This window comes from Oryza brachyantha, chromosome 7 (genome assembly GCF_000231095.2).
Source record: "Oryza brachyantha chromosome 7, ObraRS2, whole genome shotgun sequence".
In the NCBI taxonomy this organism is placed as follows: Eukaryota; Viridiplantae; Streptophyta; class Magnoliopsida; order Poales; family Poaceae; genus Oryza; species Oryza brachyantha.
Window position 1 is genome coordinate 826,113 of NC_023169.2, and position 14,835 is coordinate 840,947.

Sequence of the window (14,835 nt, forward strand, 5' to 3'; positions counted from 1 at the left end):
GCTATAGCCTGTAGCTTTAACATACATAGTGTCGTAGATGATGGAGGCACCAAAGATGGGAGCAGCGGGCGCCATTGCCATGCTGGTGGCGGCGGTGCTAGCCGCGGCGACGTCGTCGATGGCGCAGAACTCACCGCAGGACTTCGTTGAGCTCCACAACGTGGCGCGCAGCGTGGAGGGCTTGGGCGACGTGGTCTGGGACGAGGCCGTGGCGGCGTACGCGGAGAGCTACGCGGCGGAGCGCGCCGGCGACTGCGCGCTGATCCACTCGGGGAGCTGGGAGAAGGCCGGGTATGGCGAGAACCTGTTCGGCGGGCCTGGCGGCGAGTGGACGGCGGCGGACGCGGTGAACTCGTGGGTGGGGGAGAAGGAGCTGTACGACTATGACAGCAACAGTTGCCTGGGGTCGTGGGACTCGTGCCTGCACTACACGCAGGTGGTGTGGCGCGACTCTACGGCGATTGGCTGCGCCCGCGTCGTCTGCGACAACGACGCCGGCGTCTTCATCACCTGCAACTACAACCCCGCGGGCAACGTCCAGGGAGAGCGCCCCTTCGAGCGTGCCTTAACACTCTCTGCTTAATTAATTCAAATTAACGCAGCCCTGTGTGTCTATATATATATGTGTGTGTGAGCACACACGCATATATAGTTTATGGAATAAGCCATGATCGATGATCGATCTACGTTGTTCGTACGTATTCCGTATAAAGAAGGAAATAAATGAGAAAATTTCGCTGGATGGATGTGTATGTCAATTAAATTTGCTAGGATTATATTTGTTGGAAAATACTAACATCTCTATTATATTAGTGGACCACCGAATATATTCCCTCTTTTTATTCCATAATATAGTAACATACTCGTGCATTGCGACAGACTTATATAACTGATCGATGATGGACAATACAAGTGCACATGTTCGTAGAGAAAATAAATGTCTTTTTAAAGAAACAACCTAATTATTTTCTAGTTTTTGTGGAAGGAATGTTTTTTGCGTGAACGTGGGTGAGAAGGATAATGTAAGACTTCACTTTAAGTTTTAAGTAGTAGAGATGAGTAAAGACGTGAAATGTTGTAGAATACTTGTGCCCTTATTTTCATTCTTATTCTCGTGAACGTAGGCTGGCACTCTATTTTTATTATGTAGTATTTGTTTTCACGTATATAAGGGACTGGACTGACGTGTGTTGAGCAATGAGATAAGATATTGCCAGTCAGTGGATCATTTGAATTGGACAGTCATTGTCCATTTAGGCCCTCTTTTGGTTTGGAGAAATTTTACATGAACTTTGAAAAATTGAACTGTTTCCTCTGAAATTTCTGTAAAATTCCTATGATTCGAAGAAATCCTTAATTAGAGCTCACACGTATGCATTAGCCAAGATTTAAGCCTACACATGTAGATGGCCCGATAATGAGACACATCTAAACAATATCTTCATTGGGCCAGGTTTTCAGCCCGTGAAAATGAAAACCTTAAAAAATGCTTTTATGGTCGAGGGGGTAAAATATTGGAGTACTCACTACTAATTTACTATATATCCTTGATATTAATATATCCCTTGAAATATAACTAGTAAAGCTATTTAGAGGTTAATTTGTTTTTTGTTTCGGCTTGTACACAATGGATTTAAACTTGTTTGTTGGAGTGATATTATGTATTGATCTATGCAAATATTTTAATAATATTTTTATAACTATCTGGTTGAACAGGGGGTATCCTTTTAAGAGATAAAGAAACTTTTTCCGGCAATTTGGTGATTTTCGACATGATATGATGTCTCAACTAGTTAGAGGGTGTTAGAATTGATTTGTGGAAAATAAGTTACCAATCAAAATTAATGAAGCGGATAAAATAGAGTCGATGAGGTCGTGTTGAAGGTACTATCTCTGTGACCATAATATTTTCCAATTCATATATACATACGTCACTTGCTATCGGAGTAGCATACATACGGATCTTATTAATTGCTCTCTCCATATTTAAATATTAGACGTTGGTTAGTTCAATTTTGAACTAACCAACGTAAAAATAAAAGGAGGAAGTACCTGCTAATTAACCACAGGTTCCAAACGAAAACGTGTTTGTCTACCGTCTCCATCCGACTCATTATTTCACAATTTCAACCTCTTGCATCATCCGACTGAAAAAAGAAGGAAGATTAACAAATGTCACGCCCATAGTTAATTAGCTTAATGGACTAGAGAGTGTATTAGGTATGGACATCCATAAAACAAAAAAAAAAGCAAAGGAAGGTATAATATGGCAATCCATCTGATAAACAAATTAACTTAATAGATAATCTAACAGTGTCACGTGCCAGATGTCACGTGCCAGATACAAGGATTATACTTATTTTACAAACTGGTTTATGATGAAGCGTTTCACCACACCCGAGGGTCCGAAAATTGTCCATTGGGAAATTTAAATTGGCGCTGAATATAACTTCTGCCGTTTTCTGTTTATTACAGTTTTTACGGTCGATCTGATGTTTTTAGTCCTGGCTAGCTAGGTGGAATGTGTTATAGGTCATGTGTAGGAAGCTTGATCTAGCGGTAGCAAATCTTCAGCTTTTGTAAATGAATTCATATGTTTGACTGATAGTATGGGCCTCAGGAGTCAGGACCCATGAGCGCCATGGTGTTTCTATTCTGTCTCCCGCGCCGTTACGTTTCATCGTACCAAGATGGAAAGAAAAGATCGTATGTATAGCATTTTACTGTCGGCTTCAAAGCTATCACTGGTGGTGGCAGTTACAAAACCGTCACTGACGAGATTTTGCATGGTAGCTTGGAACCATGGTCTCGAGCAATGGTCAACAGCACATGAGTTATAATTTTACATATTAATTTCTACACAAACTTTTAATAAGATGAACAGATAAACATAGATTTAAAAGTCAACTGCGTCAAATATAAAAATAGATAGGGTATTTATATAAATAATCCATATAATCATACGTGTTTATAGCATAACTATAAACCCTTATGTTATAAACACGTATGGTTATATGGAGTTATGCTATAAATACGTATGGTTATATGGATTATTTTAGAAAAGGCAATATATGTAAACTATGAATAGCTAGCTAGTAGCATCTTAATTATAATTAGTAGGGGCTCTCCCCGTCCATGTTGCCTCGAGGGTAGTAGTTCCGGTTCCTCTGCATTATTTGGGGATCGCTCGCTTCCGTGCTTGTTTCCGAGAGCAGGTGTGTCTGTCACTGCGAGTGGGCCTCCAGATTGGCTTTGAGCGGCGGGTCCCGCTGTCAGTGACTCAGTGGTGCAACTCTCGCAGCATGAGGGACGCCTGGGCCGACCTGGATGGGCCGATGAGACGGGGAAATTCCCAAACTGGGCCTCGTATGTACGGGCTTAAATTTTTTGGGCCGGCTCATCCACGTGTTCATGCGTTTCGTAGATGGGCTGAAAAGAGGCCCATTTGAAGGACCTTCTTGGGCCATATTTATGCCAAGTCAGTGAAAGCCTTCCTTCCTCCTCCTACTGGTCTCAGCCTCTCAGGGCCCGACCCAACTAAATAAACAGTAAAGGGCCTAGAATAAATTTTACGATTATAATGGATGGACTTATTATACTTCTTTAGATCCAACTTATGATCACTCGACATTAATATATACCTTGGAAAGTAAATTTAGGCATCACAAGTTGATTCTATCTGAAATCTTAATACCAACGAAAGCAAATGACATTACACCGGAGTATTTTTCTCATTATTTATTATGGATCATGGCTGACGTAGTTTTTCATACTATTAAACGTTGTGTTTTTCTACAGAAGAAAAATATGTGAAAGTTCCACTTATGACTATATCAAAGTAAAATTTGAACTTTTACTCGTTAATTCAGTTATTAATACTTTTAAATAGCTAAGCTATGGTAGGAGAATCTAGAAATGTGTGATAAAAGAAAACCACTAGCATTGCTCTACTGCAGCATGTATGATTGCATGCCTATGGGCTGTTTGGAATAATAAATGCGGCTAGCAAATAAGTAATGAGTATTTTGTTTTAGTGATATGTATGCACGAAAATTTGTTTATTCTTGGCCCACTACTAAATTTGATTGAACTTCCTTTTTAATTTTCTTACGTACCTAGGATGGCCCACTATGAAAAATGCTCTGCACCTGCTCGAATTAATGAAAATTGACCACTTTGGCTCTCCCATTCTTTCAGACAACTGGAGATGGATAATTTGCCACTAATGCTAGTCTCAATGCATAGTTTTGTGGTATATTTATCGAGATCATAAACTAGGTAACTGAACCAGATTAGTATCACGGGGATGAAACTCCTCTCATATCATGAAACTCAATCATTTAATGACCCTGTCAAGTCAGCAAGTATATGTTTTGTATATGTGTCTAGATTCATTAGCACACATTTGAATCTAGATAAGTCTAGAAAGTCTTATAATATGAAACGGAGCAATAACTTACAAGCTATAATGTAATTTAATAATTAGTCATGGTAGGTTTGTGCAACTCGTAAGAACTAAATTAAGCTTAGATAAAAGAATATATACTTTTATACCTTTATGTTTGTTAAAAATAAATATACAGTTGTGCCTGGTGATATGTAAATTTTAAGTGTAAAAATTTAGTACTTCCATGTAACTATTTTACCTTAAAAGTAAATATGGTACAAACAAACATGTTGTAAGTCACAATAATTTTTTATTGACGATAAATTCATCCATATTTATAACACTATTTATACTGTTTTTTCAAAGGCATAAAACAACCAATCTAAGAAAACAGATGCCTCGTCAGATCAATCTCATTAGCTGTTGCGACCACATAAATAACGTGTCGCCGCCTTTAATAATACCATGAGTTAGGATCCTCTAACGGGGACAGACATGTCACTAACATTCAACGACGTACGACAACCGAAAAAAAAAAAAGAAAATCGGACCAAAATCGATCAGGAAAAGGAAATATGTAGTTGCCACGGTACTCGGAGTACTGCATCGTACAATACTGTAGCAACGGGGATGGACACTGTAGCGGATCGGTTACACGCGCGAGTACTGTAGGGCGAAGGCTTCCTTTTCGAAGAATTGGATTTTAATGGAAGATGAGCCTTACCAGGACAAAGAGTACTATTTCTAGTCAGAGATATATTTTTCGATATAAATAGATACCGATGGATATGTCCTCGGAGTGCTTTTTGTGAGATTTAGAATTATAAAATTAGAGTTTAGAATACTTGTTGATTCTAGATCAACAATTTTCTGAGGAGTGCTGTTAGGGCACTTTGTAAATATCAGTTGATGCAATAAAGTCAAGATCATTCAATCTACATACTTTGGTTCTACCTACCATTCACCCTCTCTAGTTGGTGTTATACTCTTTCGATACTACAAGTGGTATTAGAGCCTGGCTAGTTTAACATCTTTGACCCGATAGACACAATGTGTGAAGGCCCGATGGATCGTGGGTGCCTGCGGGTTTGTATATCTGATGAACGGTGGGCCGTGGGGCCCGTATACGAAGGGGCGGTGAAGGGCTGAGGAACACCAATGTGTGAATGAGGAGATTAATTGTTGAATAGTCCCATATTGGTTATGGAAGGGTAAAGAATCTAAGATATAAGTGGGGGAGCCCCTCACCTCAATGGCTAGCTTTTAGGGTGGGAAAGACCCTTTACGATCCTACATTCGTATCAGAGTCCCGTTTGCATCTTTTTGGATTTTATTTGATCTTCAGTTGCCATGTCCAAAAAATTTTCAACTAAACCACATGTGTTCGATGGTCCTGATTTTCCCTATTGGTGCAAAAAGATGAAAGCTTATATTATGGTTGAGGATTATGATATTTGGTTAAAAGTTGAAAAACCCTATGATATTCCTGATCATAATAATACTGCTGCTCGAAAAACTAAATTTGAAAATAATTGCAAAGCTCGCAATATTTTACTTAATGGAATATCTCGTTCTGATTTCGATTGTATTTCTCATCTTGAAACCACGAATGAGATTTGGGTGGACAATTTTCATCAAGGGACTTCCAATATCAAGTAACTTCGCAAAAATGTTTTTAAAAAGGATTACATGAAATTTGAGATGAAATCTAGAGAGTACTTGAATGATTATCTTGCTCGTTTCAATAAAGTTTTGAGCAATCTTTGATCCGATGATGCTTCTTTTGAAACAAATTATGCTGAATTTGAAGTTTCTTGACACTTTTTGAATGGTCTCGATATGTCTATTTGGGAGATGAATGTTACATCTATTCAGGAGTCTATAGACATGTCTGCTTTGACTTTTGATTCGCTTTACACTAAACTCAAAACTTATGAGATGAATATTCTATCCCGTAAAGTTTAGTCCAGGTCTAATGCTTTGGGTTCTCCTGCATCCTCTATTGATAATGGCTCTTCTTCATCGGCACTCAATGCTCTTTCTGCTTTTAACGCCATGTCCGATGATCAACTCTAGCAACTTGAGGAGGAGAACTTGGCCGCACTTATTAACAAGTTGTCTCGAGCTATGAATAATATCAGGTTCAGGAAAAGAGTAGGTCGAGTTCATTGCTTTGCATGCAGAGAGCTAGATCACATCCGATCTCATTATCCAAGCTAGGGGGAGCGAAGAAGGATGACAATGCATGAAGATAGGTTCAAGGATGAAAAGCCAACGAGTTCGTTTAGAGGAAGAAGGCCAAAGGAATCTCTCAAGAAAGTATTGAATTAAGTATATGCAGCGTTTGAGTCATCAACTGATGTTGATTTTGAGAGTGATGATGAGAATGATAAGAGAAAGATCATTGCTGGAATGTGTCTTATGGCATGTAGCGAGGAAGATTCCGAGAATGAAGATAATGAGATAAATCTCCCAAGAGAATTTCTTGAAAAAATTATCTTGTATTTGAATTCAAAAAATAAAAAATATGAAAAGAAAACTAGACAACAGGAGTTCACCATTGAATCTCTTAATTCTAAAATTTCTAGCTTAAAATCTCTTATTCATGAATCATGATGATGATTGTAAAAGTGGTAAGGTTTTGTTCTCTGAAATTTCTCAGTTAAGAAAAGTTAGCAAAAACTTGAGTCTAGTTTTGCTCTTGGAGTTGCTATGCACACATGCACTATAAATGAGTTGTTGTTAGCTAAAAATGCTTTGAAAAAAATATCAAACTGCTTTTCGTGCCAGTTTGATGTTTAATTTGATTTATGCAAAAAGGTTAAATAAACAACATGGTGTTCTGAAATCTAAAAATTGCTCAACATGCTTTGTAAACATGATGAAGTTAAACAATGCTTTGGGTCGTGTTGAGTACATGGAAAATATTGTGAAATCTGATGAAATGCTTTCTTGTTCTAGATGTTATAACCAAAAAAATATTAAGATTGACGGTGAGAAATTGTGCAAAATTGACTAGTCAAATTTCTTACTTAAAAAGTTCTTTGGAAAGATTCTCTAATGGTAAAAAGAAACTCAACATGATTCTTGATCAATCTAAAGTTAGCACAAACAATCATGGTTTAGGTTTTGATTCCCACGTCCATTTTTCTAGACATCCTCCTGCTATTTTAAACATTACTCAAAGTGATAAAATTTTGACTAAACTTGAACCTAATACCATTGTGTTTAAATCTGCTGGCATCATGTCTTTCTTGAGTGCATCTTCATCAAAGGTTGTGAATGCTAAATCTATCTTTAGTGCTAAATCTGTTTGTTCGTGCTAAACCTGTTGTTTCACCTTGTGCTCATCGTGAGAAGTATACATGTTCTTTTTATAGAAAAGATGGACAATTGGATGCCTTTTGTTTTAGACTTGCTCGAAAACAGAAAAAAGAAAGAAAAGTTTCTTATGCAAAATCAATGTGGCAGAAACCAAGTTTTTCTGCTCGGAGGATGGTCAGACCGACGTGGTACCAGGGGTCAGACCCGCTACCGGTTAGACCGAAGTCACACCCATGGTCAGACCGGCCTCAAGCAAGTTCTTCCAACAGAAAACATGTTGAATTTTTTTACTGGTTTGTTTCTGTTGGTTCTGGTCATGTATCTTAGTACTGGATTCCTAAGTTTTTATTGTCTAACCCTAATACTTAGGCTTCGACATCTGCTTCTGTAGTAGGCTTTTCGATTTGCCTATTTTCACGGAGAATATGGAGTTGTTCATTCTTTTGGCATCAATTGAGGGAGGAGTTTCTTTTTCTTTGTTGTGTTTATGTTTTGTTTTCTTGTTTTGATTTTGGTTTTCATACATGGTGAAATTCTTGCATGGTGTGATATAAAGAAAAACAAAAAAAATTGAAAAATTAAAAGAGAGCTTTGTTCTATACTTTAAGTATATACTTGTGCTTGCTAGCAATACTTGTTAGGTTTTGTGACTAATAGTTGAGCTTGTGTATGTTTTAGTTTTGATATGAGTCATTGCTTTTACATTTAAGTGATATGATACATGACATATAATTCTTTTACTTGAATTAAATAAATATGCAATGTTGATATTAGCACTGATTTGGACGATTGACGTTCATATATATGCTTGTTGGATTTTACATTCCTCATATGCCCCGTCAATGTCTCAAGTAAAATTATGCTTGTATTTATGCAAAATAAAAAAGGGATAGAAAAGAAAAAACAATAAATACAGAATCCTAGGACAGTATTGACAACGAGGACGTATTCGATGTGAGGAAATTGGTGTCGAATCCTTGAAACAGTTTTTACACCAAGGACGTACCCGGAACATGTTTGTCTTGACAATGAGCACGTCATTTTGAGAAAGAGTGTTTTAATCTTCTAGTCTTTATGTGTTTGTCATTCTTCTTTATTAGTCTAGTAGACATGTTGCATTATAAATAATTGAAATCATGAATCTTTAACATTGATTTGATCTTAATTGTAACAGATATGATTCATGTTTAAACTTGAATACATGCTTGTTAGCTAATTAGTCATTTTATCTACCATGTTATTGCAATACATGCTCTTGAATTACTTTTGGTATATTGCAAACGCTCTCAAACAAAATTCAAGTAAAATTTTGACAAGTTTTTGAATATTGTATGGCATTTACACTTTCATGTTTCAAATTTTCCTTTTATCTTGATGAATTCACTGTCAAAGGGGAAGAAATATTCAAAATGCATCTTGACATGATGAGAAACAAAAAATTGGTTCGATTTTCAAATAGTCGATTTTGTGTTTTTTTGACACACCAATTTGCATTTTGAAGTTATTGCCAATGTGTTCATCAAGGGAGAGATTGTAAGATCATAGTCATGATCAATATTTTGTGATGAACAATTGGCTTGTAAATTGATAGAATTTGGTTTGGAAACAGTCATGGCGTTGGTGTCGGTGTGTGTAACTAATGTGAGTCAGGTTGCGATACATGTGCTCGAAAATGGTTGGTTTGTCTCTATGTGTGTAGGCGACTTGAGGTCAACTGGGGTCAATGGTGAGGAACATGACTAGGTTTAGGGAGGAACCAAGGTCTCGATGGTTATGATACCATGTGTTAACACCAAAATTTGGTAAATTTCCTTATTGAATTAGATAAAGAAAGGCACAATCTCTAATGGAAATTTTATCCGGAAGAGTTCGAATTCAATAAGGAATCGTGAAGACGAAGGCTTGGCGGCGTAATTTTATCTAGTAATTAGAGTTAGTTTAGATTTTTCCTTTATCTCTAAGAGAATTAGAGTCCGATCGGGACTTGTTTGTTTTTAGCTAGTAGGAATTAGAGATAGAGTCTGCATACGAGTTTGTTATTATCTATTAGGAGTCATGTGTTGTGTCCGACATGGACTACTATCCACCCGAGAGTATAAATATGTATGCCCGGGATCATTATAAATCATCTACAATCAGATCAACTAAATTTCGGCGTATCGCCGCCCTCCTTCTTGAGGTTTCAACTCCGGCGAAACTTGGCACCTGACGTGGGGATGCATCGTATCGATCTCCGGTAGAGGGGTAAATCCTGCGTTCCGCCGGGCCACGATAATCGTATCGGCTAGATTACAACTGTCTTGGTTTAGTCGATCTAATCTGGTTGTGCGATTGCTAGTTATCGTATCAGTTTCAGCTTGAGTTGCTCCTTTATCTTGAGTTGATCTGATCGATCACTTTGGGCGATGTATGTTGGTTTGATATTTGCTATATGATATACTCAATCTAATACTGTCTCGGTTGTCTTGGTTCGGTCCGATCTAGTAGATTGCATTTATCAGATAGTTTATATCAGATCAATGTATTTTGCTCATTGTTTTATCGTAGTACCAGCCGATAAGTTATCAGTCTCCGGCTTGAAAGAAATTTAGATCTATTTAGTATATTTACTAACATTGCTAGGCATAATCTTGAACTGTCTTGGCTTGGTCCGATCTTTTATAATTATTTTTAGCAATCTGGGCTAGATATTAGATCTTGGTCGTTTGTTAGTTATTTATACCCGATGATCTTTGCCGATCTACATGCTTATCATATTTACATCAATAGAGTAGCCGATTGTCTTACTGCATTATTTTTATACCAATCAACTGGATTTATTTAGATCGGTAATTATTTTGTGTTGCATTGGCTTAAGAGGATCACATGCAAGTTGATTTTAGCCGATCGTAGCAAAGTACTCATTGTTTATTTATTTATGATTCAAATATGTTTGTATCGGATTCTCGGCCGATCCAAGCTTTCAATAGTCGATCGATGAGTATATCGGCTAAATACTGCTATATCAACATCCGATCGGTTGGTTTCTCAGTTACCTATCGACTCGATAGCCGATCAGCTTGTTTTGTTGTTTATCTTATCAGTTGCAGGATCAAACCGACTGGCACGCCCGCGCATCTTCTAAGAATTTAAGTCCTGCACTGGAACGTCTAAGAAGTGAATCTCATGCCTTCGTGCGTGACACGTCATCGGGTCAACTTTTGACGTCAACACCATGTGACATGGTTGAACTAGAATCGTGATTCTCGGATGTCAATATCGGTCAACAACGGCGAGCGTGACTAGGCTTAGAAAGGAGCTGAGGTCCAGACGATCGAGAATGTCGGGTGACAATATTGAATACGAGGTGATATATGGTAGAGAAACACCGTGTGGGATGAAATCGTAACGGGCTTTACAAGTTGCGAGTGCAAGCGTCCGTGTTCGTGAAGGAAATCGGATCAAAATTGGATCAGGAAACGGAAATATGCAGTTGCCACAGTACTCCGTGCCACACAATACTCTGCTACAGTGCCACACAGTACTCAAAGTACTGTATCGTGCAACACCGTAATGGATCGGGCTACAGTAGGACGCGCGAGTGCTGTAGCACGGAGGCTTGTTTTTGAAGAATGAGATTCTAATTGGAGATAAGTGCTGCTAAGACAAAGAGTACTGTTTTCTAGTCAGAGATAGATTTTTTTATATAAATAGATACTGAGGGATATGTTCTCGGTATGCTTTTTGTGAGATTTATAATTAGAAAATTAGAGTCTAGAATACCGGTTGATTCTAGATCAATAATTTTATGAGGAGTGCTGTTGGTGCACTTTGTAAATACCAGTTGATGCAATAAAGTTAAGATCATTCAATCTATATATTCTGGTTTTTTCTACTGGTATTTTTCTGAATCTCGATGATCTGATCGACGACGCATGAGCGGCGTAACCAGATATTATTGCGCAAAAGATTTTTGGGTTTTGGTTCTACCTACTATTTACCCCTCTGGTAGGTGTGCTATACACTGTTTCGATTTCGATCCTACACCAGTGACCTCTCGTTATCGCTAATTAATACAGTATTAAAGAAGAGAGTGGTTTGTATAGTGCAACTGTGTCACTCAAACAAACATGGCCACTTGCCATGAAAATTGTTTGATTGATTGTACTCTTGACATCATGGGTAATTAGCAGGTAATTAATACGATCCATATGCCTAAGCCGATAGCAAGTGACGTATATATATGAATTGGAAAATTTTATGGTCGCTAAGAAATTAAGTACGTACCTGGAACATGACCGGATCGACTCTATTTGATCCGCTTTATTAATTCTGATTGGTAACATATTTTTCATTGATCAATTCTAACACCTCTAACTAGGTGAGACATCACACATCACGTCGACAATCACCAAATTGCCGGAAAAAGTTTTTTTTTAATCTCTTAAAAGGATATCCCCTTGTTCATCCAAATAGTTATAAAATATTATTAAAATATTTGGCATAGATCAATACGTAACATCACTACATCAAACATGTTTAAATTCATCGTGTACAACCTAAAACAAAAATAACAAATTAACTTCTAAATAGTTTTACTAGTTATATTTCAAGGGATATGTTAATACCAAGGATATATACTAAATTAGTAATGAGTAGTTTAGTATTTTACCCCCTTGACCATATAGTTAAAAGTGTTTCTTTTTAGGTTTTCACTTGCACCTTAATTCATTATCACCTTCACGGGCTGAAAAGCTGGCCCAATGAAGGTATTGTTTATATGACCATCATCAACGACCTATCTACATGTTCTGGTTTCTTCTACTGGTATTTTTTTGATCTCGGTGATTTGATCGACGGCGCAGGAGTGGCGTAACTATTGATAATCTTTTATTCCGTAAAAGATTTTTGGGTTTTGATTCTACCTACTATTCACCCCCCTCTAGTAGATGTGTTAGGGCATGTTCAATGGTAGAATATAATGAGCTTTATCTTAAGCCACGTTAGTAGAAACAACTTCTCATACAAAGGATGGTCTATTCAGCTGACTCTTCATAATTACAGACTAATTAATTCTCTGCATACAAGCAAGGATCCAATGTGCATGTGATCATTGCCTATTTTTTTTTATGTTTGATGTATGTAAAAGAAGTACTACCTCCATATATTAAAACCAACCAAACAAAACATGTATACTAATATGACACACACACACATACACACACACATATATATATTATTGTTATTTTGACATATTCACATTGCAAGATATCAACTGGAATATTGTGTAATCTCCATTACTGAGCACAAAATCATGTTTTTCTTTCATGTGTTGCCGGATTATTTTAAACCAGTACTGTATGTAGAAAGTCAGGTTTCACATAAGAAGAATCTTCATACATCTGCATCCAGAAAATCTGGATTCTCACATCAGTGAACTTATTTAAAATGTACAAAACTTGATGCCTGTAATCTGCATGATTCCAAAGTAAGCTTGCGGTTCTTTGCTCTTCGTGCAAAGTAATTGCTCATATGAGAAGCTATGTTACGAATGTCCAGTGATTATAAATGTACAAGTCTTTTGTTTCAAAAGTAAATAAATTGCATAGATTTTTAAAGTCACCTTCTAGCTAAGAACATTGAACGAACCATCAAGGACAAACAAATTCTAGCAGCTGGACTAAGACAGCAAAGAAGTTCGTAGCTAAGAAATAATAATGTAGTAAAATCAAGATCCTAAGAAATTCACTTTGAATGAAACAATATGTTTGCTCCTGTAATCAGTCATACGATATTATGTAAGCCATAACCCAAGAACAGGGCTAGAATTCATTACAATTCAGATTGAACTAAGATATAAGATAATTTTAAGCTGCAGGTGTCAATATTCAATACTTCAATATAGTAATTGAGCCAAATTGCCAAATTGTACAGAAAGTATTTCATAGTTGGGACTGTTAGAAGGCCAAATTGCCATCAAGCCATTCACTCTATGGGATTTTTGTGAATTTAGTGAAGATCTGTGGAAATTTTGGTATAATCACCGATGACTTTGGACATTTTAGTGGTTGATGGACCAATTCGAGCCCAGTATGAAAGTTCAGGGAATATTTTTCACAATAACACTAACACAAATTGTCATCGGGCCTCAGAGTAAGCATGATCATCGAAATGCATATGGTTATTGTAGGATGATGCAGATGCAGCACCGTGGCAGCACTGCAGACAAGATGCCGATGCAGCAGCAGTCAGCAGCAGTGCATCACCGTGGCAGCAGCACAGAAGTAGACAAGATCCAGCAGTCAGCACTGCGCCGACGAGCAGTCCAGATGCAGCAGCCGTCAACATTGTGCTAACAGGGGCGGGCTGACTGGTGGTTGCTGCCGGAGCAGGATGAAGGGGACGCCGCCGCCGGCACTGGAAGGAGCGCGACGCCGGGGGGCCACTGGATCTGAGGGGGTGCCGCTGCCGGGCACTGGAATGAAGGCGGCGACGACGAGGACTGGCTGAACGGCGACCGCCCCTACAGCTTGAAGCAGGCCACTGACGCCGGGTGCTAGAAGTAGGCCGCCGACCGCTGACGCTGGGTTCTTGAAGATGGGCGAGCCACTGGGGATCTGCAGGCAGGCTAACACCGGGGATTTGGTCCTCGATTTCGCGCTCTCTTGCTGGATGTTCCCGCGCCTACGCTTTGTATTTTTCGCCGTAGCACGTTTGATCTGCTAGCTGACTCTACCCAGAGAAGAAGCGCGTACAAAGCTAAGTTTCCGCTGTCTCGCTTTTTTTCTTGGCAAGAATCGTCTCTCCAGCCGGCTACATGCAAAACAACAGGTATTCTCTCCTACCATCTCTCTCGTCCATGTCAGCAATTTATTTATGAGAGAGACGCGAGAGAGACAACAACTAGCAACCCTGGTATGTGTCCTTATACTCTGTTTTGATTTCGATCCTGCACCAGTGACCTCTCGCTATCGTTAATTAATACAGTACTAAAGAATAAAGAAGAAAGTGGTTTGTATAGTGCAACTGTGTCACTCCAAGAAACATGGCCACTTGCCATGAAAATTGGTTGATTGATTGTACTCTTGACACCGATCATGGAGTCGACTAGCTGATAATCTGACTATAAAATGCCTAGCTCGCGA

The 14,835-nt window shown here is 38.3% G+C and overlaps 1 protein-coding gene across 1 annotated transcript; it reads left to right on the forward strand.

Annotated features, from left to right (window-relative positions):
* LOC102700162 (pathogenesis-related protein 1-like) lies at positions 1-812 on the forward strand. Its single transcript, XM_040525984.1, has one exon. It carries the CDS (start codon positions 38-40, stop codon positions 581-583), a length of 546 nt encoding a protein of 181 aa, XP_040381918.1. The 5' UTR covers positions 1-37; the 3' UTR covers positions 584-812.
* The last annotated feature ends 14,023 nt before the right edge of the window (positions 813-14,835 follow it).